General features: G+C 37.3%; 2 protein-coding genes across 4 annotated transcripts in view; both read left to right on the top strand.

Annotated features, from left to right (window-relative positions):
- The window catches only part of ncalda (neurocalcin delta a), a 38,803-nt gene extending 29,291 nt beyond the window's left edge, over positions 1-9,512 (top strand). For all 3 annotated transcript variants that reach the window (XM_066682850.1, XM_066682847.1, XM_066682848.1), the window contains 3 exons: positions 2,652-3,049; positions 5,527-5,632; positions 6,431-9,512. In XM_066682850.1, the coding sequence (XP_066538947.1) occupies positions 2,672-3,049; positions 5,527-5,632; positions 6,431-6,528 (582 nt within the window). In that variant the 5' untranslated portion in view covers positions 2,652-2,671 and the 3' untranslated portion in view covers positions 6,529-9,512. The remainder of the gene's footprint in view (positions 1-2,651; positions 3,050-5,526; positions 5,633-6,430) is intronic.
- Positions 9,513-15,963: 6,451 nt separating this feature from the next.
- On the top strand, positions 15,964-26,246 carry grhl2a (grainyhead-like transcription factor 2a). The gene is made up of 16 exons (XM_066682895.1): positions 15,964-16,270; positions 17,494-17,680; positions 18,200-18,255; positions 18,838-19,180; positions 19,474-19,532; positions 19,670-19,826; positions 20,113-20,224; positions 21,459-21,553; positions 22,713-22,871; positions 23,447-23,534; positions 23,777-23,922; positions 24,132-24,169; positions 24,417-24,505; positions 24,977-25,062; positions 25,154-25,218; positions 25,581-26,246. The coding sequence occupies exons 1-16, from the start codon at positions 16,254-16,256 to the stop codon at positions 25,693-25,695; spliced, it is 1,812 nt and encodes a 603-aa protein (XP_066538992.1). The 5' UTR covers positions 15,964-16,253; the 3' UTR covers positions 25,696-26,246.
- Positions 26,247-26,346: the final 100 nt, after the last annotated feature.

Raw genomic sequence — 26,346 nt, 5'->3', positions numbered from 1 at the left:
TAACTAACACAAACTGTACTGTAACAAATGAACCGATTTCTCTGGCTTTGCAGCTACAATATGAGCCATTGACTAAGGGTTGTTTAATGCAGTGGCCAGTATGCAGGCACAAATAGTGAAACATGCAGGTCTTCATGCCTATCAAATTCTGCATCTGCAAGATTGTTAGAAACTGATTGTTCACTTGAAATGTAAAACCCAGTCTTGGGTATGTTTCAGTTTTATGGGAATTTTTGTAGACTGCGAAAAAGAATGAACCAGATTCTGATAATCAAATTTGAGAAATATATTAGCTTCATGTGTCATAAGCTGGAAATACAGAAGGAGTTGGGAGGGGCACAACTTCACCTGATGAACATTAGCTGTCAGCAGATTGATAGGCTGCCATGGGCATGGAAAATGTTGAAGACGAGGATGTCAAACTGTCTATTCTGGAGAATGCACTGTGCTGCCACTGAGTTTTATTTCTGGATTGTTGAATGCATTAGAAGCTTTAGTGCAGGAGGGGGAAAAAAACACTCAAACTCAGGGAAGGTGGTGTGAAATGGATTAATGCTAGATGCATAGGTACGTGTATGTTTGTGTGTGTGTATGCGTGCATATATTTAAGTGTTAAGACCACCAAGGCACCAGGCTCTCTCATTGATTGGTTGTTTTCTCGGTAACGAATGAAGAACGAGTGTCTGTTTCCATAGCAACATGGCGAAAGGTCAGAGAGATTCATTTTTGTAGACAATGACAGCATTGCTGACTTTGAGCTAATTACACACCAGTCTCTCACTGGTTTAACTGGGGATAAAAATAAAGGTTAATTCTTTATTTTTAACATACATATGTCCGCATTAGATCTTGATGCTTTAAGCATCTGTAATAATATTTGTAATTAGAACAATCATTCTTTTATATCATAATTCATATTTTGTATGTTGAGATGATTCGGCTGAAGCTTAAATTACATCTAGCAAAACATCTTGACTTTACCAAATGTATTAGAACACAGTACTCTGATGCTTTCAGTCAATTGTAGCTTTGGTTCAGAATCTGCAGATGGAAGTCTTTGTACTGGTGCCAAAAGATTGCGTGAGCCACTGTTTGCCGTTCCTCAGCCGTTGATGCTAACACTGAAACTAAATGTGCAACCAATGTTAACATGTGGTAAATGCATGCACAAGGATGACCCGTGATGTGTTACACCCCTTTAGCCTTTTTTTTTTTTTTTTTTGGTCTGTCCATGAGTCACACACTTTAGTTTTCTCTCTCCCTCTCCGTCTTGTTCAGAAAGACTCCGGAAGAGCCATGAAATCTTCAGAATAGATTTCCATGGCAACTGCATGATGGCCCTAACTGGCTCTGGTTACCTTTCCTTATGAAGAGAGTTGTAGTGCTGGGGGGAGGAGTGCACAGCAGAGCCTATTCATACTCTGAAGCTTCCCAGAGACAGGAGGCCAATGTTCTCATTCATATTTCTGTGTTGTGTGCCCCATCTGAATAATGTATTTGCTTAACATTAGCATCACTATGGTATGAAGACAAGTGCCTTGTGAGAGAGGGGCTTCCAAATATAGTGCACTAAACAAAAATAGGCCAGACAAAATTGTTAATATGTAGGTGACATGTTTGTCTTAAAATTTGTATGATTTTTATTTTAAATATTTATTTAAATCATGCAAACTAATGTTAACTTATGAACTTTTTTCTTTTTTCATTTGTCTTATGAATAATTCTTTAGTTGAATATTGTGGAATATTTAGACACTATGTAAGAGATCTTGGTGATTTTTCAAATGACAGCAAAGGGAAGTGAGGAAAAAATAGAGTTGGGCAATATTGTCAAATTATATCACTTTATATTTCTTAATTTCTGTCAGTACCACATAATTCTGATATGGATATGAACAAAAAAAGCCACAGAAAAACTGCCAAGAACTGAAAGCAGTTTTTTCAGTTTCTAGTCATTTGTTTAGTCAAGAACTACTATTTTTGAAATTTGGTCAAAAAAAGTTATTTTTAATGTAAACATTTTAAGATTACATAAACAAAAAAACAAGCAGACATATATCTCAAACAAGAGTCATGACCCACCCGAGAAGGGAAAGTCACTTCCTGATTGTAGATGCATAAGATGTCACGTAACAACTGATCTTCTGCAGAACATCCGGCCCAAGATAAACAGCAGAGAGTCGCCAGTTCCCTAACTATTGTAGAATGTTGCCCCTTACCAAAATTTTCTGCAAAGACACAGGGAGAATGTGCCTGCTATTTTGTTGCAGATGTTTTATAGATAATATAAAAATGTATATAAAATGTGTATAAGGCATCTGCGTTTTATGCTCTTTTGTGTTTGTGCTGAGCTCTACAAAAGATCATTTGTGATAGTGAACTGTATTCAGTAGTGTTACTCGGATCTTTCTGGTCTGTGTTAAATGTGCTGTATCTGTATACACAATTCTGAAAATAAATGTAGTACTTGCCTTTTTTTGAACATTTATTTTCAGAATAATTTAAGATGTAGCCAAAATATTATTGTAGCAACACACAATTGCATGCAATTTGTAATATTTGTAGTAAATCCTCCATTTTTGTGTTGTGTTAATGCAGCCAGTTCTCCTAGAATACCCAAACTAACTTGTTGTTTCTCTTTGCTTCTCAAAGCTGAAACGTGAAACTCGAGCATGGGGAAGCAGAACAGCAAGCTGCGACCTGAGGTGATGCAGGACCTGCTGGAGAGCACAGACTTCACCGAGCATGAAATCCAGGAGTGGTACAAGGGCTTCTTGCGGGACTGCCCCAGCGGGCACCTCTCTATGGAGGAATTTAAGAAGATCTATGGGAACTTCTTCCCTTACGGAGATGCCTCCAAGTTTGCTGAGCATGTATTCCGCACCTTTGATGCTAATGGTGATGGCACAATAGACTTTCGGGAGTTTATAATCGCTCTCAGCGTCACATCAAGAGGGAAGTTGGAGCAGAAACTGAAATGGGCTTTTAGCATGTATGACTTGGATGGGAATGGGTACATCAGCAAAGCAGAGATGCTGGAAATTGTACAGGTAAAAAAATCTATAAAGCCTATTATGCAAAATACTTTTTCAATTATCCAAGGGTGCACACAATCTGCAGTAAAACATAGTATCAGAAAATAGTAGAACACAGCCATACATGTATGTACAGCTAAAGATATAAATGTGCGCACACACACAGAGGCATATAATCAAGTGAACTTTTCCCAAGATTTTATTTAATTATTTATTTATTTTTTGAGCTAGAGAAATCCCTGCAAATGTGGTGTCTTCAGACAAAAGGTGGAAAATGCTTAGCTGCTAGACTATTGAGATATTTGATGGGAAAAATCTTTCAAGGATCGGCTCACTGGTCTGTTTTTATCTGATAGTGATGTGCAGCCTGGTTTTGCTCTTCTTGGTTCTTCATGTTGGAGTACTTCTAGCAATTAGGCAGCTCAGATTTTAAGATTCTACTCAACCCAAGCAGGGTCTGTCAGACTCTCTCTGTCACTTTGTCACTTTTTTTTACAATTGGATCTCACTTTGTGGTTCCAATTGTATATCACTAACAAAATTGCATTCAGTGTGTGCCTTAACAGTAAACTATAGTTAACTTTTTAGACCAAATTTAAAAAGTCATTGATTGACAGTAACTGCACAGTCATAAGTATTGTTTAACTATACAGTGCTCAAGTTATTCTATGTATTGCGTCTTTCTGTACATCAGTTTCTCTCCAATGCTTTGGTGATTAATGGAGCATTTTACAGAGATGTTTATTTTTAATCAAGTAATACGAGCTCTAAAAATGCACCTGAATCTGCTTGGTTGGTGTAGTGTGATGGGTAACATTGTTGCCCTCCCTTCAGTGGCCTCAGGTTCAGTTTTCTGCTTGGGCAAGCACACTTTGTACCAATAGCAGTTTTTGGACAAGACCCCTAACACTACATCCTCCTACATCTGTAAAATGATTAGATGGTAAGTCACTCTGGATAAGATATAACGTGTAAATGTAAAGTGAACTGATTTCCAAAAGAAATATATACGCACACTAATATTCTACATTCATTGCCTATTTTATTACATAAACTTACCATATATTTGTATTTTTTATTTTAGTTCTAAATTTACCAATGTAGTACCCATGTTCTGACTATTGAAGAACAGGGTGAATAGGTTTAATCAAAGATTTCAGAACAAAGGACAGATTAGTCTGTAATTGTAGGCCAACAGAATGCTCCTATATTGTAAGTACAGCTTATAAAATGCACAGTGAATGTAGAATAATCAAGGAAGCCAATAAAGGCAACAGTACAAACATCACAACACAGTAGTAAAAAAAAAAAACACAAGGGTCTGCTTATTAACATTGTAGAGCCGCTTTCACATATGGACTTCAGAGAAACTATCCAGAAAAGTACCAGGTCTGGAAATGTCCCAGAGTGGTCTTTTCACACATGCAGTGGACTGCTTGAGATTTTGTGTCAGACAAATTCTTGCAGCTGAAAGTGTGATGTGAGCTTTAGGCATGAAGCGACACTCTGGAACATTAGTGGGCTCCATTCTCACATGTACTGACTCAGATATTACCCAGAGCTTTTACTGGGACGACAGCAGGATAAAGTCAGTGTAAAATCTGTGACGAACGTTGCAGGTGTTCACATATACTGATTCTCCACTTTAAAATGTGGAGGGTTACTATAAATGTGTGAAAGGGGATGGAAAAAAATGATCATCATGAAAATTGTTAACCAAACGTTGTTGTCTTTAACTTCACTGAGGGCGGTTTAAGTGATCTGTGTGTATCACTTGTTGATGGCAAGAAATAAATGTAAGAAAATTCTTCAGCCACAGGGAGAAATTCGTTCCATTTTGTGTCTCTGAAGGAATGATTCTCTGAACCGCTCACTCAGCACTATCACAGCTCTGACTGTGTGTGCGTGTGTTAATGTTTCTTCCCATCCTCCTATATTAGTGTTCTTTGCAACTCTGCTGTCCATCCTGTGCATAGCTGTGTCTCGGCACTGTGACGCCAGCTGCATTTGCGCTGCCCACCAGCCAGGCTCATCACATATGCCCAGTGCCAAGAGTCTTTTTCACACATTTACTATTATTTTAGCTATTTGGAACTATCCAAATTGTGGTTGTTGTATGCATAGAGGCAATTGAATTATTGTGCATTTCACTCATAAATTTAGTGTTTTCTTTGCTTCACCTTTTATAAAATCTGGGGATAAAAGAAGGAAGGTGGAAATATAAGTCTGCTATTTTCATCTTGCAGAGCATTTACATATAGGTGTATTTGCATGTGTGTATGTCTGTTATATATAGGTGTTAAACTTGTGCTATGCAAGGTCGTCATATCTTTTAGATATCATTACTTTCTGTAATAGTTCCGTGATAAGCCAAACCAAAATTAAGCCTGGCCATGTTGAAGGTTCATCGATTTATTTATTTATTTATTTTCTTTAATGAGATATTGACAAATGAATGGGAATTCCTGACCTTTAGTTCAATCTATTTACAGGCTATTTATAAAATGGTGTCCTCAGTAATGAAGATGCCAGAGGATGAATCTACACCAGAGAAAAGAACAGAGAAAATCTTTAGACAGATGGATACCAACCGAGATGGTAAGAGCTACATCTACCTTCGTAACCTAGACTATTGTAAAAATGTTCTTTCAGTGGTTATTTTCTAATTGCTATAGATATACAGTGTATATAATCGTGACAACACAGAGTGCGCCCAGCACAATGCATGCGTACATGGCTCTTTTCATTCAGTTGCTGTGTAGGGTTCTTTGGAGAAAGTTTTAGCAGCTGTTGCAAATTATAGAACATTTATTGATACTCATTGGAGACCTATACTGTTCCTTCACTGTTTCAACACAAAGTTTTTAGACAATTTTGTTCTCTTTCTTGAATTTTTTAAAAGCAGGATGAAACAAAGTCATGAAATGTGTGAGTGGGCTGAGGACTCCATTAACATATCTAATCATTGTTAGCTTATGCACTTCAGAAAGAACTAGTTGAGATGGATGGTGGAAACACTAGAGTAGAGATGGTGACTGAGCTCTGTTGCCTGAGCCGCTGGAGAGTGTGTGCGTGTTTCAGAGTACTTCTGTCTCTGTGTACCTGTGGGAGTATGTGAATGAGAAAATATAAATTGTTTATATGACTGATCTGTTTTATCATGCATATACAGTGTCCACATTTAGAAGAATATAGAGCTTACATTTTTAGGTGTCTAAAACTGTTACTTGGTGCCATCTGCTGGACATTGCAGGACAATGCTCTGTGCAAAATGCATCATTTGAGCTTTAGGATTTTTAGGAATTTCTTCCCTTTCTGTTTCTGTGAATCCAAGCCAGTGAAGAATGAGAATGTGCTGTTAATATTCATTTATTTATTTATTTTTTTGTTATTTAGGTAAATTGTCCCTGGAGGAATTTATTAAGGGAGCGAAGAGTGACCCGTCCATTGTGCGTCTGCTGCAGTGTGACCCAAGCAGTGCAGGACAGTTCTGAGACCAGGCTCCACCTCTCCCTCTCCTCTCCTGCACCCCCATTTTATTTATTAATGGGTTTTTTCATTTACATTTTTAAATGCACACCAACTCCCTTTTGTCTTGAACACAGGGAAATGTTGGAGGACCCATCAGACCTACCTTTGACCAGACATAGGATCCCCATACCAAACCCACACTATTCCCCTGCTTTTTTCTCTCTCTCTCTCTCTCTCTCTCTCTCTCCCCTTTCGCACGATATGTGGATTTATGTGGGGCTTTCCTTTTGTTCTGGATTGAGGTTCAGTGAGAGACGAGAGGCAGTGTGATGATAATGAGAGCTGTCAATAGCAACTGCCTGATAGAAGCTCATAATGTGCTTCTTATTATGTTATACTCATGGAGGGGATAACCTTTTTGAGGGTTGGAAATATTTTGGTCAGATCAAATCTAAAGAATTAAATGTATCGTATAGTTGACACATACCATAGAGTTTCGCGAAGCACTGTGGTAGAAGATGCCTACTTTTCTGGCTTTATCTGTGGGAAATGTGTTGCTGGTTGTTGTCCAACTGTATTTTTAGAACTGGTTAGTAATTACAATATTGGTATGACCCTAAAATGTTTATGACCCTTCGTTTTTGACCAGCAGTGACTAAAATCATTACTGCACTTGCCTCTGCAGACTCCTCGTTCCAGGTAAATGTTTCTACCATTGCAAATGCAAGAGCACCACACTGACGTTGTTGAATGTGTGGTTTTTGTTGATCAAATTGTATTTGTGAAATCCCACCACATTATTGTCTCCACACTAGTCAAACTAATAAACAATATCCTACTGAATGGCAGAGGTCTTAGGTCTACATGAATCATACATGAGCCCTTCATGATGAGTGACTTAAACCTTTTTTTTTTAACCCATTATAATGGGTATGTAGGTTTATGTCAGTTGTGATGTAGCCTTAAATACTGTCCTTTAGTAAAGTGTTGGAGACTTGTCTGATACAACACAGTAGGTTTTTCAATTTGTGGGTTTTTTCCTATTTTTTTTTAATGTATGTTTTTCATTTATTTATTTTATTTTATTTTTTTGTGAGTGAGGGGGTTTTAAATTTTCAATTTAGCATAGATTGGCTTGTTATAAAACTCAGGAGAAATGGACCATAGATTTTTAATGAATTTATAGCTAACGCTTAGAAATGTATGGATTAGCGTATCAGTGTTATTAATCCTGGCTTAACCAGTTAATCAGCATTTAAATGTACATTATGTACGACACTACACATTTTAGAATGATCCCAAAAGCCTTACGGCCAAGCCATGGAATCATAATATTTCCCCACAGATATTCTGTTGTCTGAAGGAATAGAAATGAAGAATTGAGGGACTTTTCTGTGGTTTGCTTAGGCCTGTATAGTTTATTTCCCAAATCTTGCAACACCAGACATGCATGCAAAACTATTTCAAATGCTATTTTAAGATGCAATTTCTGTTCTGTTTTGGTGGCTTTAGTGGAGCATGTTAAAATTTGAACTGGGTATGAAAGAGAGAAAATGTGTTTAATGTACGCATGCATGTTTGTGTGTGTGGGTGTGCGTGCGCGTGTGTGTGGGTGGGTGGCTATAGTGCCCTGGTACTGTTTGCTCACACTGCTTTTAGTGGGCTGTTACGTTTTTGAAGAAGGCATGTAAATTCCAAAATGATAATGTGTCAAATAGAAGAGGTGGAACATCACTGCTCTGGCTTTTTTTTTTAATTTACTGACCTGCCACATGCAAATGCACATACGCCTAATTAAGTGTTTCTATGGATGACTGGGTCTAGCATAGGCATATTGTCTTTTTTTTTTTTTTTCTTCTTTTACTTTTTCGACAAATAGTGCTATATTTGCAGTACTAGCTGCCTGCAATGCTAAAGTGTGATCTAGAATTATCCCTGTAGTTAGTTTATCTTTAAAGAGCATCTAGAACAACTCATCATAGCACAATTCCTGAAAGCTTTATAGTGTTAAGATCATCATTTCAAGAGAGGGCGCAAAAAGCGAGGTGCTCGCTACCATCTGACGATGTTCTTTGTGTTAATGTTGTGTTATGCAAAACTCAACCAGGTTTGAACTGAATGGATGTTATACATATTTTTGCCTGGTTTAATATCACCAGGAACATTATTCACATATCCAACATGTATCAGATGTTTTCTTCCATGTCTGACCACAGTAGTTCACCATTAAGGAAATGAGCACAAGAGGCTAGCTTTTCTAAACTGAAAACTTGGTTTTAAAAAATGAACAGGAAAAATAAGCACAGTTTTAACATTAGAGCTCGCTGTCTGAAAGCTTGCATAGGTTGGCAGTTCAAGACCTTCTAGTCTATACTCTGTACTTGAATACTCCAATCGCACTTGATGCTATTGATTAATGGCTGGAAAAGTCCACTTGTAGTCGAGTATGAAAAATTCTCCCCAACAATAGTCATAGCGTTTGCTTTTACACAGTATCACTCCATCACCCCCTGCTCTGCTTTCAGTGTGCATGCTAAGCACATAGAGCTCCAGAATACTTCTGTTGCTGCTGTTGTTTATTGTACGTTTTGAATGCCACTGCAAATTGCTGAATGCCTCAATGCAGTGTATTCAAAACTGCGATACTTTTAATTGGACAAATTTGAATGTTTCCTTTCTACTAAACTGCTGTTTGTAAAGTTGGAAAAAAGAAATGTTTAAATAAGATCACAACTACTGCAATGGTTATTCCATGTTTTATGCATATATATTTTTCTTTATTTTAAGCATCAGACATAACATTTCTGCATCACAATTATATCATGTGGTCAGGTGCCAAATATACAGAAACAGTATTGTATAAATTTATACTGTACAATTGTTATTTGTCGAACAAAAGTTTGTAATTGTTGCATTTTTGTAGATTTTGTATGGTAACCTGTATTTTGTGACTATGTCAATTTGAGGTATAGAAATCTGTTTTGATTATCCCATAAAGCAAAAATTAAACCAGAAAATTTCTTGTGTCTTGTATTTTTAATGTGTATTTCAGTGTCCACTGTACCCAAAATAACAGTACCAGGGAAAACAAAAACAAACAAAAAAACCCAGATTTTGTGCATTGGTAGTAGTACTAACGTGGGCCACAAGATGACACTCTGTCAGAACACAGATCAGTGTGAGTGATCTCAGTGACTACTTGGTCACTGTTCATCATATCTAACATAAATACTATAAAATACTACAAAATTAAATGTTGTCTATGTGAATACCCCGATTAGCCACCACCTTGTTTCTCACTGTCAATTCTCTCAGCTCCACTGACCATAAATGAGCATTGTGTAGTTCTACAATTAAAAGTTGTAGTGCATCGGTTGCTTTGCTTTTTAGCCCTCTTTCACACTGTTCTTACATGGTCAGGACCCCCACAGAGCAGGTATGATTTGGATGGTGGCTCATTCTCAGCGCTGCAGTGACACTGACATGGTGGGGGATGTGCTAATGTGTGCTGTGCTGGTATAAGTGGATCAGACACAGCAATGCTTTTGGAGATTTTAAACAACTCAGTGTCACTGTTGGACTGAGAATAGTCCATCAGCCAAAGGTTTCCAACAGACAGCATCCAGTGACCTCTGATGAAGGACTAGAGAACAACCGACACAACTGTCTCTGACTTTACAGCTATAAGGTGAACCAAAATGGTAGGTGTGAGTGGAAAGAGTTTAAAAACTCCAGCAACCCTGCTGTGTCTGATCCAATTGTACCAGTGCAATACACAATAACACACCAACACTAGCATGTTGGTGTCACTTCAGGGCTCAGAATGATCCACCACCCAAAAATATACCCATACCATACAATGGTCCTGTGGGCTTCCTGACCATTAAAGAATATGGTTAAAGGGGGGCAAACAAATTATGCAGAGCAGCAGATGATTTAGTCTGTATTTGCAGAATGAAAAAAACGTTACTGTGTGGTTTGTGAAGCCAAGAGAACAGACAGTCAGTGTAGAAACAAAGAGATTTTATTGTTATTGCTGAACGGTGTACATTTCCCAATTTAAGCCTATTTAATACTCTCCAGTGTGACTGTATCCTCCCAGCAGTTTAGCAGGTTTGTCTGCTGTTCTGCTAAGCGATGTTATCAGCGTGAATCCTCTTGAGTGCTGAAGCCAGGATGCGCCACCCTGCAGTTAGCAATCAGTAAAACTAAATGTTCCGATTACATCAATAAAAAGATGCTTTTTCTGTATAGCTAACATGACTGTTAAAAAAAATCTGAAATGCACTGTGGCAAATAGTGCCCTAATCCCTATTCACTGTATAGTGCACTATTTTGGGGCTTCGCCATCTTGTAATAGTATCCAAAAACAGTGGACATATTTCAGTGCACTCAAACAATCCCACAATGCACCACAGAAGACAGTGTACAAACCATAGCTGACACTAGTGGATAGCAGATACCCATAATGCATTGCGCTGTTTGCTAAAAACCTGCATGGTATAGTGCCCTATAATAATGCACTGTACAGTGAGTAATGTAGGAGTCAGTGAATAGGGAGCCATTTCAGACACAGGGATTATCTTTATCAAGTGCATGCCTGAAGTTAATGGCTGTAGTCATACAACATATAACACCCCAATTCTCTGAAACTATGAAACCGAGACGTTCATTCATTAATTTATATTCTGAACCACTTCATCCGGATGCCTTGCTCAAGGCAACTTCAGCCATGGATATTGAGGGAGGAAGCACAGTTTCTTCTATGCTGTGTTCCACACCCATTTTCAACTACTCTTCTGATAAATGATTTCCAGAAAAACACTTTTTAAAAAAGATGTTGGAACAGTACTGTGAGGTTTGGATTGCATTTTGCTAAAAAAAAAGTGAGGATAAGAGTAAAGTGAAAAGATTCATTTTGGGAGGTAAAAGTCACTCCAACTCATTTCAAAGTCATTGGATGATCCACAGACTAATCAAGCAAGAAGCTTGTTACTTCTCTGACTGATGTTTGGCTTTGAGCATGATGACTTTAGGTTCATGTGCAGTTGCTCCGGTGTCTCCCAGTCTATTGCCAGTAGAGATTTGTTCACCTCCTGTGTCAGTAAAGGGTGCACCATAAAGTAGCTCAGAACATTCATAGAAGAGATGGCTACAAACTTTTTAACTTTTTTTTTATATTGTCGCAGTCCAAGAAAAAACATGAACTCGTCTGTAACGTTACCCAGTTCAGGGTCACGGTGGGTCCAGACCCTACCCTGCACCACTGGGTGCAAAACAGGATCTCGAAGGTCTATCACAGGGCCAAGGGAAAACACGTATCTCCAAAATAGTAACTTTATAGGAGAAAAAAAACATTGTTCAGTGGAAGTCAATATAAAAATATATAATTCCAAGTTATTTGGAGCATAACTGCTGTGTTCAAGTGATGTTGTGAATATGGATAACTATGTAGATACTTGTGTTTTTGTTTGTTTGTTTTTTGGATGAAGTTATTTCACAAGTAAAGGTTTTAAGATTCTGTAGTCTTCAAAAGAAAATGTCCACTCCTCATGACTACATTAAACATTAATGCTGTGGCATACTGCAGATATTTCAGTTTAAACACCCAGTCACAGCCCTGGCTTGGTCTCAGTCTCTCGGCACCAGCAAGACCAAGGTATGAGTTCATACACACCTCCACACATTATACAGCTAGAAAGTGTCTGAACGTACAGACGATAAACAAGCCGGACTGGTTCTGACGCTGTGAAACATCATGACATCATTTGATTCATCATCATTCAATGGGTTAAATGTACAATGCCTGGATTCCCTTCCCAGCAAAATAAGCAAAGTGTATTCATCAAACCGAGAGTATAAGTAGCCTAACCTGTTCAATGGAACTGTTTGCATGAAATTTAACAGGTGCATTTTAATTGCTGTTTTTACAAATCATATAGGTTGCTCATATGTGATGTAATAACATTTAATTGCCTGTGAAATCAGATTTGTGCCCAAAAGAAAAACAAATAAAACAATAAAAAAAATGAGAAAGGCAAAAAAAATTGATTGTGATTACACTGCAGCTCTGTCATTTGCGTTGCCTGATGTTTGTTTGAACTTCTGACATAACTTTTTGACATGGGCGTGTTGTTTCATGGGTGTGTCCCCAGTGGCACTTGAACTTTTGATTGACAACTCCGTGCCCCAGACCTTGTTCAGTGCAACAAATGCATATTTTGTCTGTGGCACTGAGCTGTCACTCCAAATGTCATGATAAAACCCACTCATGCAAGAGAATTATGTCACAACTGCAAACAAAGTAACACAGTGCAAACAAAAGAAGCTGTGTGTTCAAAATCTGATCTGTGAGAAACACAATTATAAACAATTAGCTTGCAATTTATACGTTTTATGTTCAAGATTACTTTTTTTCTTTAGTGTGTTTTCATCTCTCTCAAATTTTTACTTTTATTTGATGTTTGAAATGCTTTGTTTGACTATTCCTTAGTTGCACATGTAAAACATACACATGACACAGCCACTGCAATATCAAATCTTTAGTGGGAATGTGAACTTCTAATTGACATGTGAAGTTATCAGAAAACAGCTGAAGTGTCTGTGCTACCCACGTGTGGGTTATTGTGTTCCCACAAACACAAACATACCACTCTCACATTCATCACACACTGTAGCCGTTACCTGTCGGACAGGTAGGAACAGAAGCAGTTTCCTCAGCTCTAAGCACAAGCAAGTTTCCCCTCGCAGCTTCTAAACTGCCACACCTCTTTTCAACTGTCCCATGAACGATAATGAACCAGGAGGGAAAAAGTGACTGCAGCTGACAGTTTGTGAAGAGCCTTAACCTGGAGGCACTGAGCCAATTCTCTTACTTCCAACCATGTCCAGTCCCACAAACCCCTTTCTGAATGTGGTTTGTTCAAGCTTGTTAACGGTTATTTGATTCCCAAGAAGAAATGGCTGTATGACTGCATTTGAAACATGCTCCCATTTCTTCAGAACAACAGCTCTGTGACGCTAGACATTCTTAGACAATAACAAAACACACACACACAAAAAAAACAACAACGAAACAACATTTGCTTCAAGAAACCCAGTTGCCATCACTGCCACACATTTACAGTAGAGATCAAAAAAAAGAAAAACTTAATTGTCTTCTTAAACTTAGTTTATTCAGACAAAGGGTGAAGGAATGACCCTTTCAGTCATTACAAAAGAAGGTGATTATTCCAAGTCTGTGATTTTTAGAATACTGTGCAATCACACATTCATTCGTGTCCTCAAAAATGGTGGTTATCTGTAAGAAACACACAGGAGATAATGAAGTACTGCAGAGACTCTTGAACACTGAACATTCAACAAAGTTATGGCTGAGAAACCTACTACTCAACATGGGGAAGAGGCTGGAAGAAGAGTGGAAGAAAATTATATTAGAGCAGTGTGAAAAGTCACTGACATCCTCCAGAGGGCCTCTACACTTTCTACTAATTTTCTAAAGCTATAACCATTAACGTTTTTTTAGGTTGTTCTCTAATTTTGATCTGCACTGTGCAGTCATATGATTAAAAATGACTCCTCCTGCAAAAATAAATAAAATACTTTTATCAATGATGCCGTTTCTCATAAGTAGGAACATAAAGCATTGCTTGTGTATTTTATAATAAGTTCAGTAAATGCTTAATGCAGAAATACATTCCTGATTATTGATAATGAACATCTGTGAAAGATCAGCTGTTGCAGGTCTCTGAATAAGTGAAATAATGTGAATAAATAGAAATAAATTAGTTGTAAGCACAGGGAATGCTCTTGAAAAAAACTGAACATGAGTTCAAAATCATTTATAAAAAATGTATCTTCAGTAAAACATCATGTTAGAAGAAACATTGATCCTTTAATTCTTAAACACTTTTCAAGTGCGGCACATGAATTATTTTGGACAACAGAGATTTTTATCTGTTTAGTCTGTTTCACCACTATTCCCACAGCTGTTGAATGCTGCTGATGAGTTTCATTTCATCACCCCACTCTTGTTGAGGCCTGAAAATTCATGATTAAGCTCATATGCCCCACAACTTCCCACTGATGGGTAAAATGCTCTTCTGTGGTGCTTTGGCTTCTTGACAAACTGAACAGTCTTCATAATGATCTGTGGCCAGTTTAACAGAAAAAACAAAAACACTGGTGTATGAACGTGTAGAGCTTACACCACTTAGAAGGCAATCTACTGAAATGTTCGTTCATTTAGGTTAACGATTATACTGTAACTTACAGTAGGTTCAGAGAGCCATGTGAAATCATGAATTCTAACATTCTTCTACCATTTTGTTCTATGAGTCAGCAGTGTTTGTAAATAGAACATCAAATTTTTAACAATAAATAATACACAATTAAATACAATCTGAATATGTGAATGGAAAAATCACATTAATCTGCATTTAAATTTGGGACCAAATTATGTTCTTTCTCCCTCTGTATGTCTGTTTAATCCATCATCATACTTTCTGTATTTAATCTTTTATATTGGTACAAAGTGAACTGATTCGTTTAAATAAACACACAATCAAACTAATCAGTTTTCAACTTTGCTGTCCTAAACTCCTAAAAGTCTTTCCACAGGTCATTCCACCGGTATGAAAAGAAACTCAGATATTAAATAAAAGTTAATCAAGTAAAATATTGTTCATTTAACTTTGTTATCAAGTCAAGGACATTGTTGCCTCTCTGTGTCATATGTTATAGCCCTGTTTAAAACAGTTAGTGAGCAATGAATGAAAATAGGATGAGAACCCCAGCCTATGAAAACAATTCATACGTTTACACAAAAAGATACAAGCTGAGATAAAATGGAAAACACTATGACTACACAATAAAGATTCATTATATAACACACACACACACACACACACATGCTATTTATGTAAGACATATTTTTCACATTTTTTTATTAATGAATTGCTGTAGAAAAGCCATTGTTATTTCAGCTGAATAATCTCTGAACAACTGGTTCTGAAAAGGTATGAAGCCTTGAACAGTCCCCTCCCCCAAACAAACAAACAAACAAAAACACCTTCTCTAATTAAAGATTCAAGAGTTTGTTTTCATACATTATACAATGAAATTCTTCCTGTACGCTTCTTTTGGTTCCTAAGAAGCGCTATATAAGTACAATATATTATTATTATTATTATTATTATTATTATTATTATAAAGTATTAAAGTATTTGCCCAGTGTAAACCAGTCTTTATAAAGTGGTTGTATCAGAAGAGCCAGTTTTAAACACTAATAGCTACAGTAGGTTACAAAACCAGAAACACAGCTGTATCAAAAAGGTGATCAAAATGTAAATTGGAGTTTGTACAGAAAAGGAAGGCGGGTCTTACTCTGAATTAGGACCTGCCTTCATCGTTGAATCACAACGTGACAAATACGTTACTCCCACACCTCTGCATTCATACACAACCTTCACACATACCCCAGTCAGACACAGTATGTGTTGTGGTAAACTGCTATTTTATCTCCATCGCCCTTCACCGTTTGACGAAGGTAAAAACTGAACTCGTTTTGTTTTGTTTATGACGGCCGCGTGCTCTGACGTCACACCGAAGTGAGATTTGAACTAGCATTTAGCCAAAAGTTTGCACTCACCTTCTCACCCCTCCTATAGAGTTTTTTTTAACTGAAAACAGTGTTCCTGAGAAGTGTGTGAGCAGAAAAAACACAGGGCAACACAGAAAAGCAGCATCCATGGCTCAGGAGGAAAGGTGAGTCAGAAACCTGTAAACTTTTAACAGAACTGCATTACTGCTTCACTGCTAGATTCTCTCAGCTGATTCACACTTTACATAGAGCTTTGTCTTGTTGTTAAACAGCCTTCAAATGTATTATAATGATTTCTATAATCTGCATGCATGATTCAATTAGATGACAGTGGTATTAAGATAAGTGTTAATGACAGTTGACTGGAATGACTCAGATTTTTCATGGCATTTTAAGCTGCATTAATGTGTATGTGTGTGTGTGTTAGTTACATATACGGTAAAATGTGTTTTCTGTCTCTTTTGGTTCTTGTGTTCTAAACCCATTCTGAGGGTTCTATTAACATATGATTCTAAAATGCACCAGAACATCATTCTGATCAGTTTAATTGTCTTAACGTTTTGGATTCTAACCCCCTGTATTGTGTGTGGTGGAATGGCAGTTCTGCGCAGATGCCCCGTGATGCACTGATACAGGTTTCTTCCCCCAGTATTAGCTCAGGTGAATTAGTCTAAAGATTTCAGCCTAGATCCACTAATGTCCTTTTGACTTCCACATGCCAGTATCCATATCCAATAGGATAATATGTGTCTGGGAACAGGACATTGTTGGCAATGTAAAGGGAGAGCTATGGGAATAGCAGGTAGTTGGTGCAGCTCTTTGTTGACTCTGTACGCCCTCAGGCATTGAGAGAGGTGTCGGTTTTGTTAGGCATAAATGTCTGGTGTGCAGAAGAGGGTCACCTCTGTAGGAACATTGTGTCTTGTCTTATTTCTGATCAAAGTATAAAGAGGAGCTTTGTTAAAAAATAAAATAAAATAAAAATAAGAGTAGAAAAATTTTTTTATACAGATATACTGTAACATCCTATGCTTTGCTTTGTCAGTAATGATTCAACATAAAGGACACACTCATAAAAACCCACATTTATGCAAGCCGTGAGAAAGCTAGTTTGAAATTTCTCTGTCCTACATTCACAGATAAATTTCAATATCAAGTTGCAAAAACTTAACCACACTTGACTTTTATGATGTGGATATATACCAACAGTCAATGCATTTATTCATTCAAACATGCAGAGAATATTTTTGATTCCTATAAATATTCACAGTATATTGTTAGTGACTTGTTTGTGGATGTTTTTGCATAATGCATTTTTCTATTGGATGATATTATCAGGAGAAGAGAAAGCCATGGATGTTCTAACTGTGTTGATTGTTTGCTGCAGTAAGCGGCTGGTGGTGGTGGTCCCCAATGAGACGACTTTTCCCACACGACGCGTCTTCACCAGTGAGGACGAAGCCTGGAGGGCTTACCTGGAGAACCCTCTGACTGCAGTCACCAAGGCTATGATGAGCATCAATGGAGATGAGGACAGTGTGGCAGCCCTTGGCCTTCTCTATGACTATTACAAGGTATGTGGCAAAGGATATGTTGGGGAGTTACCCAAGGTTGTAAAAAACATCTCTGCTGCCTTTATTTTGTGAAGGTCTTGTATTGAATAGAATAAGATTCATTTATCATTTCTCCACTAAAAGAATATCTTTGCTGTCAGGACAAAACCCTGTATCTCCATCATGTTAACTGTACCGAGTAGGAAAAACAGTTTTAAAAAGTAAGTTTCTAGTGGGCATCAGTTTTATGCAGTGTATGTCAGTGTATAGAGCAGCTGATGTAGATCAAGTTATGTAGAAAAATGAAAATTGGATAAAAATATTTCATGTGCTTAGTGATGTGCCTTAAAATAACTCCTTGGTAAATGCCTGTATTCTGCTGTTGAGTCAAATATACAGTGGTTGAATAACACTGGCATGTTTGTGAAATATATTTTTTAATAGGTAAAAGTCTTTCTCTTTGAAATATATTGTCAAATTTATGCAGTGCTTTTTTTAGATTTATTCAGCCCTGTGATGTTACTCATTTCTGCTTCCCAGGTTCCAAAAGAGAAGAGACTCTTGCCTACAGTTAAAGCTCCAGAAGAAGAAAAAAGGTACGTTTTTTGTTATCATCCATACGATTCTCCCAGATAAATAAATGTAGAAAGACGTCTCTGCATCTTGAGGTTGCGACATTTGTTCAAACGCCTTACTCAACACATAACCTGACATGGTAAGGTAAACCTGTAATAGTTTCCAAATAATTTATATGTTTTGGATCATCTGATTGTCTTGATTAAAATACAGACAGAAAAGAGACTCATGAAGTCCTCAGAAGTCCAAAAATACGTTTTTTTATTTATTTTATTTTTTAAACAATAAGTTCAGAGCACTGATTTGATTTATAAGAAGCTTGTTTAACCCAGATTCCTGTGATTTATATTGCAAAGGCCACTAGTAAGATAGTGATAAATACAACTAGGAATATAATGTGCAGTTGTTGTGGTGATTATTTAGTTGAGAATTTTCTGTGTTCCTATCTATTTATATATTTTTTTAAATATAGAAATATAATAAAACCTTTATTTTATACTTGTATTATTTTGTATAAGAACATGTGATTCTTATTTTATCACTAATTCTTGCTGATGCTTAAATTTATTCATAAACCAGTACTCTTGGTTTCTGCTTTACAGGATATGGCATGGTGGTTTGGAATCTGTTGAGGAGCGTGTTCAAGCTGCCAAATCTCTCCCAGTGAATCTATCCCTCAATCCAGACTCTCACTACCCAGAGATTAAGCGAGATTTGTACGGCACATTGACATCAGAGGGGGGAGTTGTGGCCACTGTAAAAGCAGAGTATACTCCAAGATCGTCCAGTTCCAGCCTCGAGCATGGAGGACAGCCATACCAGCGCTTGCCCTTTCAGCAGACCACTCATGAGACAAGAGCACTTCCCCACAACCATTACATGAAGGATGAGCAGAAGAGTGTACCAGATAGCACCTTTGAAGACTCCTACACTGGAGAGAATGTGGTAAGAGCTAAGGGGAATATCTATTGGGGAGCTGCATGTTCCTAAAAAAATGTTGGAATGCATTGTGATTGACTAAGTCTCTACTTCCTGTACTTTATTGTAAAATGTGTAAACAACAAACCCTTTACCAAGGGTACGTCATGTCACCGATATGAAACATCGGAATATATTTAAGGGAGGGAGGGAGTAAAGGTTTACATCATCTAAATATATAAAAGCAGTATGAAAAAATGAATTTACTCAATAAAAATGTTACATGACACCTCTGATATAGTTTTCTGTGCTGTTAACAGAAATTTAGGGTGCCCACCAACATAGGGTCACAAGACTCCCTCTACAAGCAGCCTGCGGTGTAAGTACTATGTTCTCCAGAGTTGTTTTGTTTTGAATTAACTGTTCAAGAAGGAAACAGAAAGAGAACATCATGTCCTTGTTGTCAGGAATGATTGCTGATGTCTTTTTTTTTTTGTTTTGTTTGCTCTGGTGTAGAGACACATTTCAGTACTGTATAGAAGCCAGCCGCTCAGTGCGACACAAGCAGAGTGAGGGTCCGATGATCTATCTCAACAGGGGCCAATTCTATGGCATCACTCTGAGTGAGACGGGGGGCAGCAAGGGCCCGCACCTACCCATCAGCAAAGTGAGGGTGAGTTCTGCTTCCGCTGACGTCCAACCATCGACCATTCAAAACTTTTCCAACCTGCCTTTGGAGCTGTAGGAACATGAGACAAAGAGCTGCAGCAGCTGCCACTCTGATTCTGGAATGTGATGAGGAGGAGTTGGATGGGATGATACAGAGGGAACACATTTAGTTTTGCTATTTGTGCATGCATTTTTCTTTTTTCATGAAAGGTGTGACATAAGCATTATTATATGTAGATTATGCTGCTTTTGGTGTTTCATGCAGCCTTGATCCTCTCTCTGGTTCACAGAGTGTGGTGATGGTAGTGTTTGGAGAGGACAAATGTCGTGACGAACAGCTGAAGCACTGGAACTACTGGCACACTCGTCAGCACACTGCTAAACAGAGAGTACTAGACATTGGTAAGTGCCTACAGATATCGCCACTGTTGTATTAAGACCTAGTAACTCCTGTTCCCCAAGGGCAGACAAGCAATTACTACAATTCATTGTAATTGATGGCAATATATTGTATAGACAACTGTGATTAATCACACAACAAATTTTTACTTGCTCAGTTATGTTCAGGGCATTTTGTTATTGCTATGTATGTAGGAAAATGAAGCTTGATCAGGATATATTTCTACTTTAAGTGATTCATTAATTTTGTATTTATTACATGAATATGGGTTATATGTAAACCTGACCTGGAAAATCATGTTAAGAAGCAAGTTGAACAAAATTTCCATGTGCCAGTGATTGGAATTTCATCTCAAGCTAAGAACTTCAGAGGAAACAGAAGAAACTTGTCTTCTGTGTGTATTTTGAAACTCAGTCCTCTCTTTAAGGGTGTCATTCAAGGGGAATCCCCCGTTTATGTCCTCAACCAGTGTGTTTATGTGTGTATTATTATTTAAACCCAGGCCCCTCCATATAGCCAGGCTTCTGTCTTCCTCTCCTATGGTATCCTGTTAAATGCAACACTAGTAGAAGGCTTAAGGCAGTGAAATCTGTCACCGTTACTTGCAGATGGGATATGTGTAGACAATTGGAAGGGGGTCAGGTCGGAGATAGGCGTGTAGCTGATGCCTTAAGACCACTATAGTGGTCTCATCAACAGCAGGTGGCAGGCCTGTAAGATGTAGTGGAGGGCATTTTTGAAAAGCTTGAAATGTGATATGCCTTAAATGTTTAATTTGAATAACAGTTTCCAGGGATTTTTTTTATAGTGCCCTAGGACACAGATCAGGATTTGAATAGATGTGTTAACGGTTGCAGGTAGAAGGGTACTTAAATAGAATAGATTTCAGAGTAATTAGGTTCTTGTTGTTAGGATCAGGAAAAAACCCTCTAACATATGTTTGTAACATGTTTCCAGCAATTTTAATATGATAATACCAATATTCATTAAACTCTTAAACAAATGTTTAGTCTTTGTTACATCTGCTGATCATTTTCTGACCATTTGGTAAATAGATATAACAAGAACCTGAATGTGTGAATTACTCAAAATATTGATCATTACCCTGTTGGACATGCTTCTTTCTATTCAGTAACATGTAATCCAACTCATTCCAGTGAATAAAAGGTAAATATCTAACAAGTAGATGTGTATCTTATTTCTGACCCTGCATCTGATTCAATCCTCTCTATTCAGCTGATTACAAAGAAAGCTTCAACACTATTGGGAATCTTGAGGAGATTGCCTACAATGCCGTCTCTTTCACCTGGGATATTAACGAGGAGGCTAAGGTGAAAATGCTGTATTTTATTGATGTTGGGTTTCAAATAAATAAATAAATGCATAACTATTTGTTTTTACATTATTCCTGGCATGATTATGTCACTTGACAGATGCATTTATTTGTCATGACACAGAGTTTAAAGATAATTTTAGAAGTCAGCACCATCTTGAGTTTGGATTCAAGGAAATAAGCATTAAGTATGGAGTATTAAGAATGATGCTGTATAGCTTAGTGTTTTCTCCATTAAAATCTTCTTGATTTCTGTCTTCATCAAACGCATTCCATTTAATTCAAGTACATTTAGTATCTATTTTTACTGAATGTATGTTTTGCATTGAATGTCTTAATATGATGTCATATTAACTTTGTGAAATGCCCTTTCACACACTCTCAGACACGCATTAAGACAGAAAAAAACAATATTGGTTCCATTGGCTGTTGTTTTAAGTGTGTTTGTCTTTTTTACTAACTGTTGCCTGTTAAAAGTGATCATGTGACCATGAGAAAAGAAGTGGTTCTCACAATATTGCACCATAAGCCTTCTTGTTAAACAAAAGCTACAGGCACAGACACGAAGGTAGAGTAGCCTGTCAGTGGGAAAGTATTTTCACTCCAGGCAAAAAGATTTCCCACATTTCATCTCTCTGAAGCTGTTTTTCCAGTGTCTCCTGAAAGATTGGCATAAGCCAATTTACAGTTGGGAGAGTTTCAAACCAATGTCGTTTAGCTCATTTGAATAAACCACAAGCTGTAGCAGAAATGTAAACCATTTAACAGAAGCCATGTGCTCTGAATTTAGCCATTCATAACTCATATAGGTTCTAGAATCTAGAACAAAGTTATTAACATGGAGGGGAAATTTTCTTAGCTAATTAAGATGTGTGGAGGATTTGTCCTTACTCTTTTTAGAACCAATTGGTCAATATACTGCCACACCTGCAGATGGAGATATAGCTGAGGAAATCAGATAAAATGTTCTTAATTTCTTAACTGATATTTAATGGGGAAAAAAAACCTACATTACATTACCAGTTGGTCAGGAGTTTACTGATGTGATATGGTACATCTTCTTAATAGATCACTGAGAAAATACTAACAGTTTAATAGTATTGTTTGTTTATGCTTTATGCTTTAATAGGTTTCCTTATGCTACTTGTTTTTTGTAGGTGTTTATCACAGTGAACTGTTTGAGCACAGATTTCTCCTCTCAGAAAGGAGTGAAAGGGCTTCCACTGATGCTTCAGATTGACACATATAGCTACAACAACAGGAGCAACCGGCCCATTCACAGAGCCTACTGCCAAATCAAGGTCTTCTGTGACAAGGTTGGCAAAAATGTTTCTGTTACAGTGCTTTTTATCAGTAACAACTAACACTGTCCAGTAGACAGTATACTGTACAGTATATATTTGCAAGGCAGGAACACACCCTGGAGGGGGCGCCAGTCCTTCACAGGGCAACACATACACTCACTCACATACACACACCTACTGACACTTTTGAGTCATCAATCCACCTACCAACGTGTGTTTTTTGGATGGTAGGAAGAAACCCACCCAGACACAGGGAGAACACACCAAACTCCTTACAGACAGTCACCCGGAGCAGGACTAGAACCCATAACCTTAAGGTCCCTGGAGCTGTGTGACACTACTTGCTGCGCCACCGTGCCACCCCGTGTCTTATAACAGTTCTGCAAATACATTGAAAAAAATATATAATGTGCCATAAGGTTTGGCAGGCAACATTGTTTTTAGTATTTTTCCTTAGAAGTATATTTTTTGTAAGAGAATGCATTAAATAATTTACTTAGAAAATGAGTACATTCATGGTGCTCAAACATATTGCAAATGACGGTAGCTTGTGAATAGTAACTCCTGCATGTCTCATTACTCCACAGGGAGCCGAGCGGAAGATCCGGGATGAGGAGAGAAAGCAGATCCGGAAGAAGACCAAAGGTCATCCACCTGGGGGGCAGGGTCATAATGGTAAGTCATTAGTGTCGATTTATGATGTATGGATCAAGTTTGAATACTTTATTGACACTAAGCATCATAATGAGCAGCATGTATTCACACTTCCTCAGTCAATAGTACAAAACAGTAACAAATGAGATTGATTCTCTGCTTTCGGTGAGAGTCCCAATTTTTCACTGATAGCTTGGTCACATTTTACTGCCTTAGTGTTACTCAGAGTGGTCCTGACCTTAAAGCTCTTTGTGTTCTTTTAGACTTGGCAGGTAAAGCAGGAGGCAATGCTGCATCAGGGCAGAAGAAGTCTGACGTTACATCTTTCAAATATGTGACAGATCTGGAGTCACAGCCTGTGCTTTTCATTCCTGATGTCCACTTTAGTAACCTGCAGAGAGCTGCACAGGTGAGAACTGAGTAGTTTCACTGCCATAATTGCAGAATTGCTGAACTTTCAGAGTAGTCAGGCTGCTGTTTGTCACTGCTGTTATTCATAATCATTTAGGTAGTTACATAGTTTTCTAAGGCATGTGCAGAATAATCATAAAGCAGAAAGATATTTATTGTCTGCGATGTTATAATAAGTGCTTTTTTTCATCCATTGACTGTTCACAGATGTTTGGCTTTGGTACAGAAGAAGCGGAGTGTGATGGGTAAGAAGGGTTGTATTTTGGTGAGGATGACGGAGTACTGTTTCAGTTATTTGCAATAAGACAACTTTATTTATATAGCACATTTAAAAGACAACAAGTGTCAGCCAAAGTGCTGTACAGTAAGACAGCCAACTTAAGAATAAATTATTCTAAAATATTTTGTTTGCATTTTAAAAGATATTTTCAACATAAATTGCATGATGACTGTTTTATAATCCTTTGCAAACACTTTGACTGTAACATACAGTGTGATGATGAAGAGACCTTTCAGACAGAGTGAAGATGACATCTGCCCTTTACCAGCCAAACAGAGCAAAGGAGATTCATCTAGGAAAGGTGTGTGAGTGTTTGTGTCAAGGAGAGAGTCGGATTTTTTTAACTGAATGTAAAAGCACTACAAAAATGATTATCTTGACTAGTGAATGCATCTTAAATCTAATCAGTATATGTAATATGTCTCAGTATAAGATTATTAATATGTTGTATGATGAAACATTTTTACTTTCTTTTTCATTTTAACTAGAGATTTTTCTTTTATTCCATTGATTCACTTTTGATTCTCAGAGTGCTGTGTCCTGAAACAAGCCAAAAATAATAGATTAAATAAACACAAAAATGTCTGGACATACATTAACTAGCCTTTTATTCACTCACATCCATCTTACAATGCCAAATGCAGTGAGACTACCTGTACTCGAGACATGGAATGTGTTTGTGTGTGTGTGAGACATTTGTTCTCACTGCATTTTAGGGATATTCACTCTAATTCTTACACTATAACTAATGACTATGTCTGTTTCTTAACAGTTCTGCTGTATGTAAGGAAAGAAGCTGATGATGTTTTTGATGCTTTAATGCTGAGGTCTCCAACAGTGAAGAGCTTGCTTGAGGCTGTAAGTACAAAGCGGGTTTTTTTGTTTTTTGTTTATTTCCTCCAGCATCATGTTTTAGTATGTCACAGATGTACACTTTTCCCTCTTATAGATATCAGACAAATATTCTCTTCCAGCTGAGAAGTTCAATAAAGTCTACAAGAAAAGTAAGAAAGGGTGAGTAAATATCCATCATATCAACATTAAGATTTATTATTCAATATCATTACATCTTTTGTTTAGTAAAAACATGGGCTACATTTTCAGACCCAGTGGATTATCTCTAATTTTCTGTTTAAAGATTAGTTACTTCTGTCTTAGTCTTCTGCTTTTTGTAGGAAATAACATCATATTTAACAATTCATATAATGAGAAATCATATATAAAATCTTTGTGTCTTAATGGGGCTCCATAAACACACATAATGGAGTTTATAAACACAAACATAAAAACACATTTTAACTGTGCTTACTTTTGAAAGTTGATTTGGTTTTTATGTGTGGTCTCTTTCTCTTTGCTCTGTTTCATTGGTCCAACAGGATTCTTGTAAACATGGATGATAACATTATTGAGCACTACTCCAATGAAGATGCCTTTATACTAAACATCGATACTCAGACAGAAGGTTTCCATGTCACGCTCACTGAGATATAATGAGACTGTGTTCTGAGAACAATTAAATCAAGCTTGTGGTTGTGAAGTCCTCTTTGACTGTCTGAATGCAAGAACTACATGGATCTTCTCTAAAATGATAAGGATCCTCAACACATTTGGTCATGTAGCATATTCTCCAGATTCTTCGAGAATACTTAAAGGAATGAGGATTGTAGGAGCTACAGACTAGCACCTGTATACACCAATGTAAGATGACAATGTTGAAATTTCACTGTTCTTGTGGTGTTAAAGCTCCCCCCTCTGGCCATTTCAGTAAATATATAGTATTCTATTAAGTGTTATTAAGTTTTTTTAACTGGTTCCTTTCATTACTTCACTCTGCTTTTAACTGCTCACCAAAACACCCAAAAAGGAAATGTGTCAAACTCCTAAAATGTATGACCATCGCATATGAGCTCTTTCATTTACTGTTTTCTTTACAATACATTTCATATGTGTATAGATTGTGTTTTACATGTACATAGGTTTCACAATATTTTTTTAACATAATGTATATATCTCCTTTAATGATTTTAATAAACATATAAGCTCTTTTCTGAAATGTAATTTAATTTTTAATGTCCAGGATTCTGCTATTGCTGTCTTCAGCTGTTCCCCGTCCCAATTCTTGCCCTAAATCCTTCCTTAAGG

This window comes from Hoplias malabaricus, chromosome 10 (genome assembly GCF_029633855.1).
Source record: "Hoplias malabaricus isolate fHopMal1 chromosome 10, fHopMal1.hap1, whole genome shotgun sequence".
Taxonomy (NCBI): Eukaryota; Metazoa; Chordata; class Actinopteri; order Characiformes; family Erythrinidae; genus Hoplias; species Hoplias malabaricus.
Note: the sequence above shows the minus strand (reverse complement) of the source record. Positions and strands in the feature narration are given on the sequence as shown.

Excerpts from the sequence above, each read along its gene's own strand:
- grhl2a (XM_066682895.1), top strand. Across the intron at positions 17,681-18,199 it reads TTCTCTATGACTATTACAAG|GTTCCAAAAGAGAAGAGACT; the intron begins GTATGTGGCAAA and ends TCTGCTTCCCAG. Across the intron at positions 19,827-20,112 it reads TACCCATCAGCAAAGTGAGG|AGTGTGGTGATGGTAGTGTT; the intron begins GTGAGTTCTGCT and ends TCTGGTTCACAG.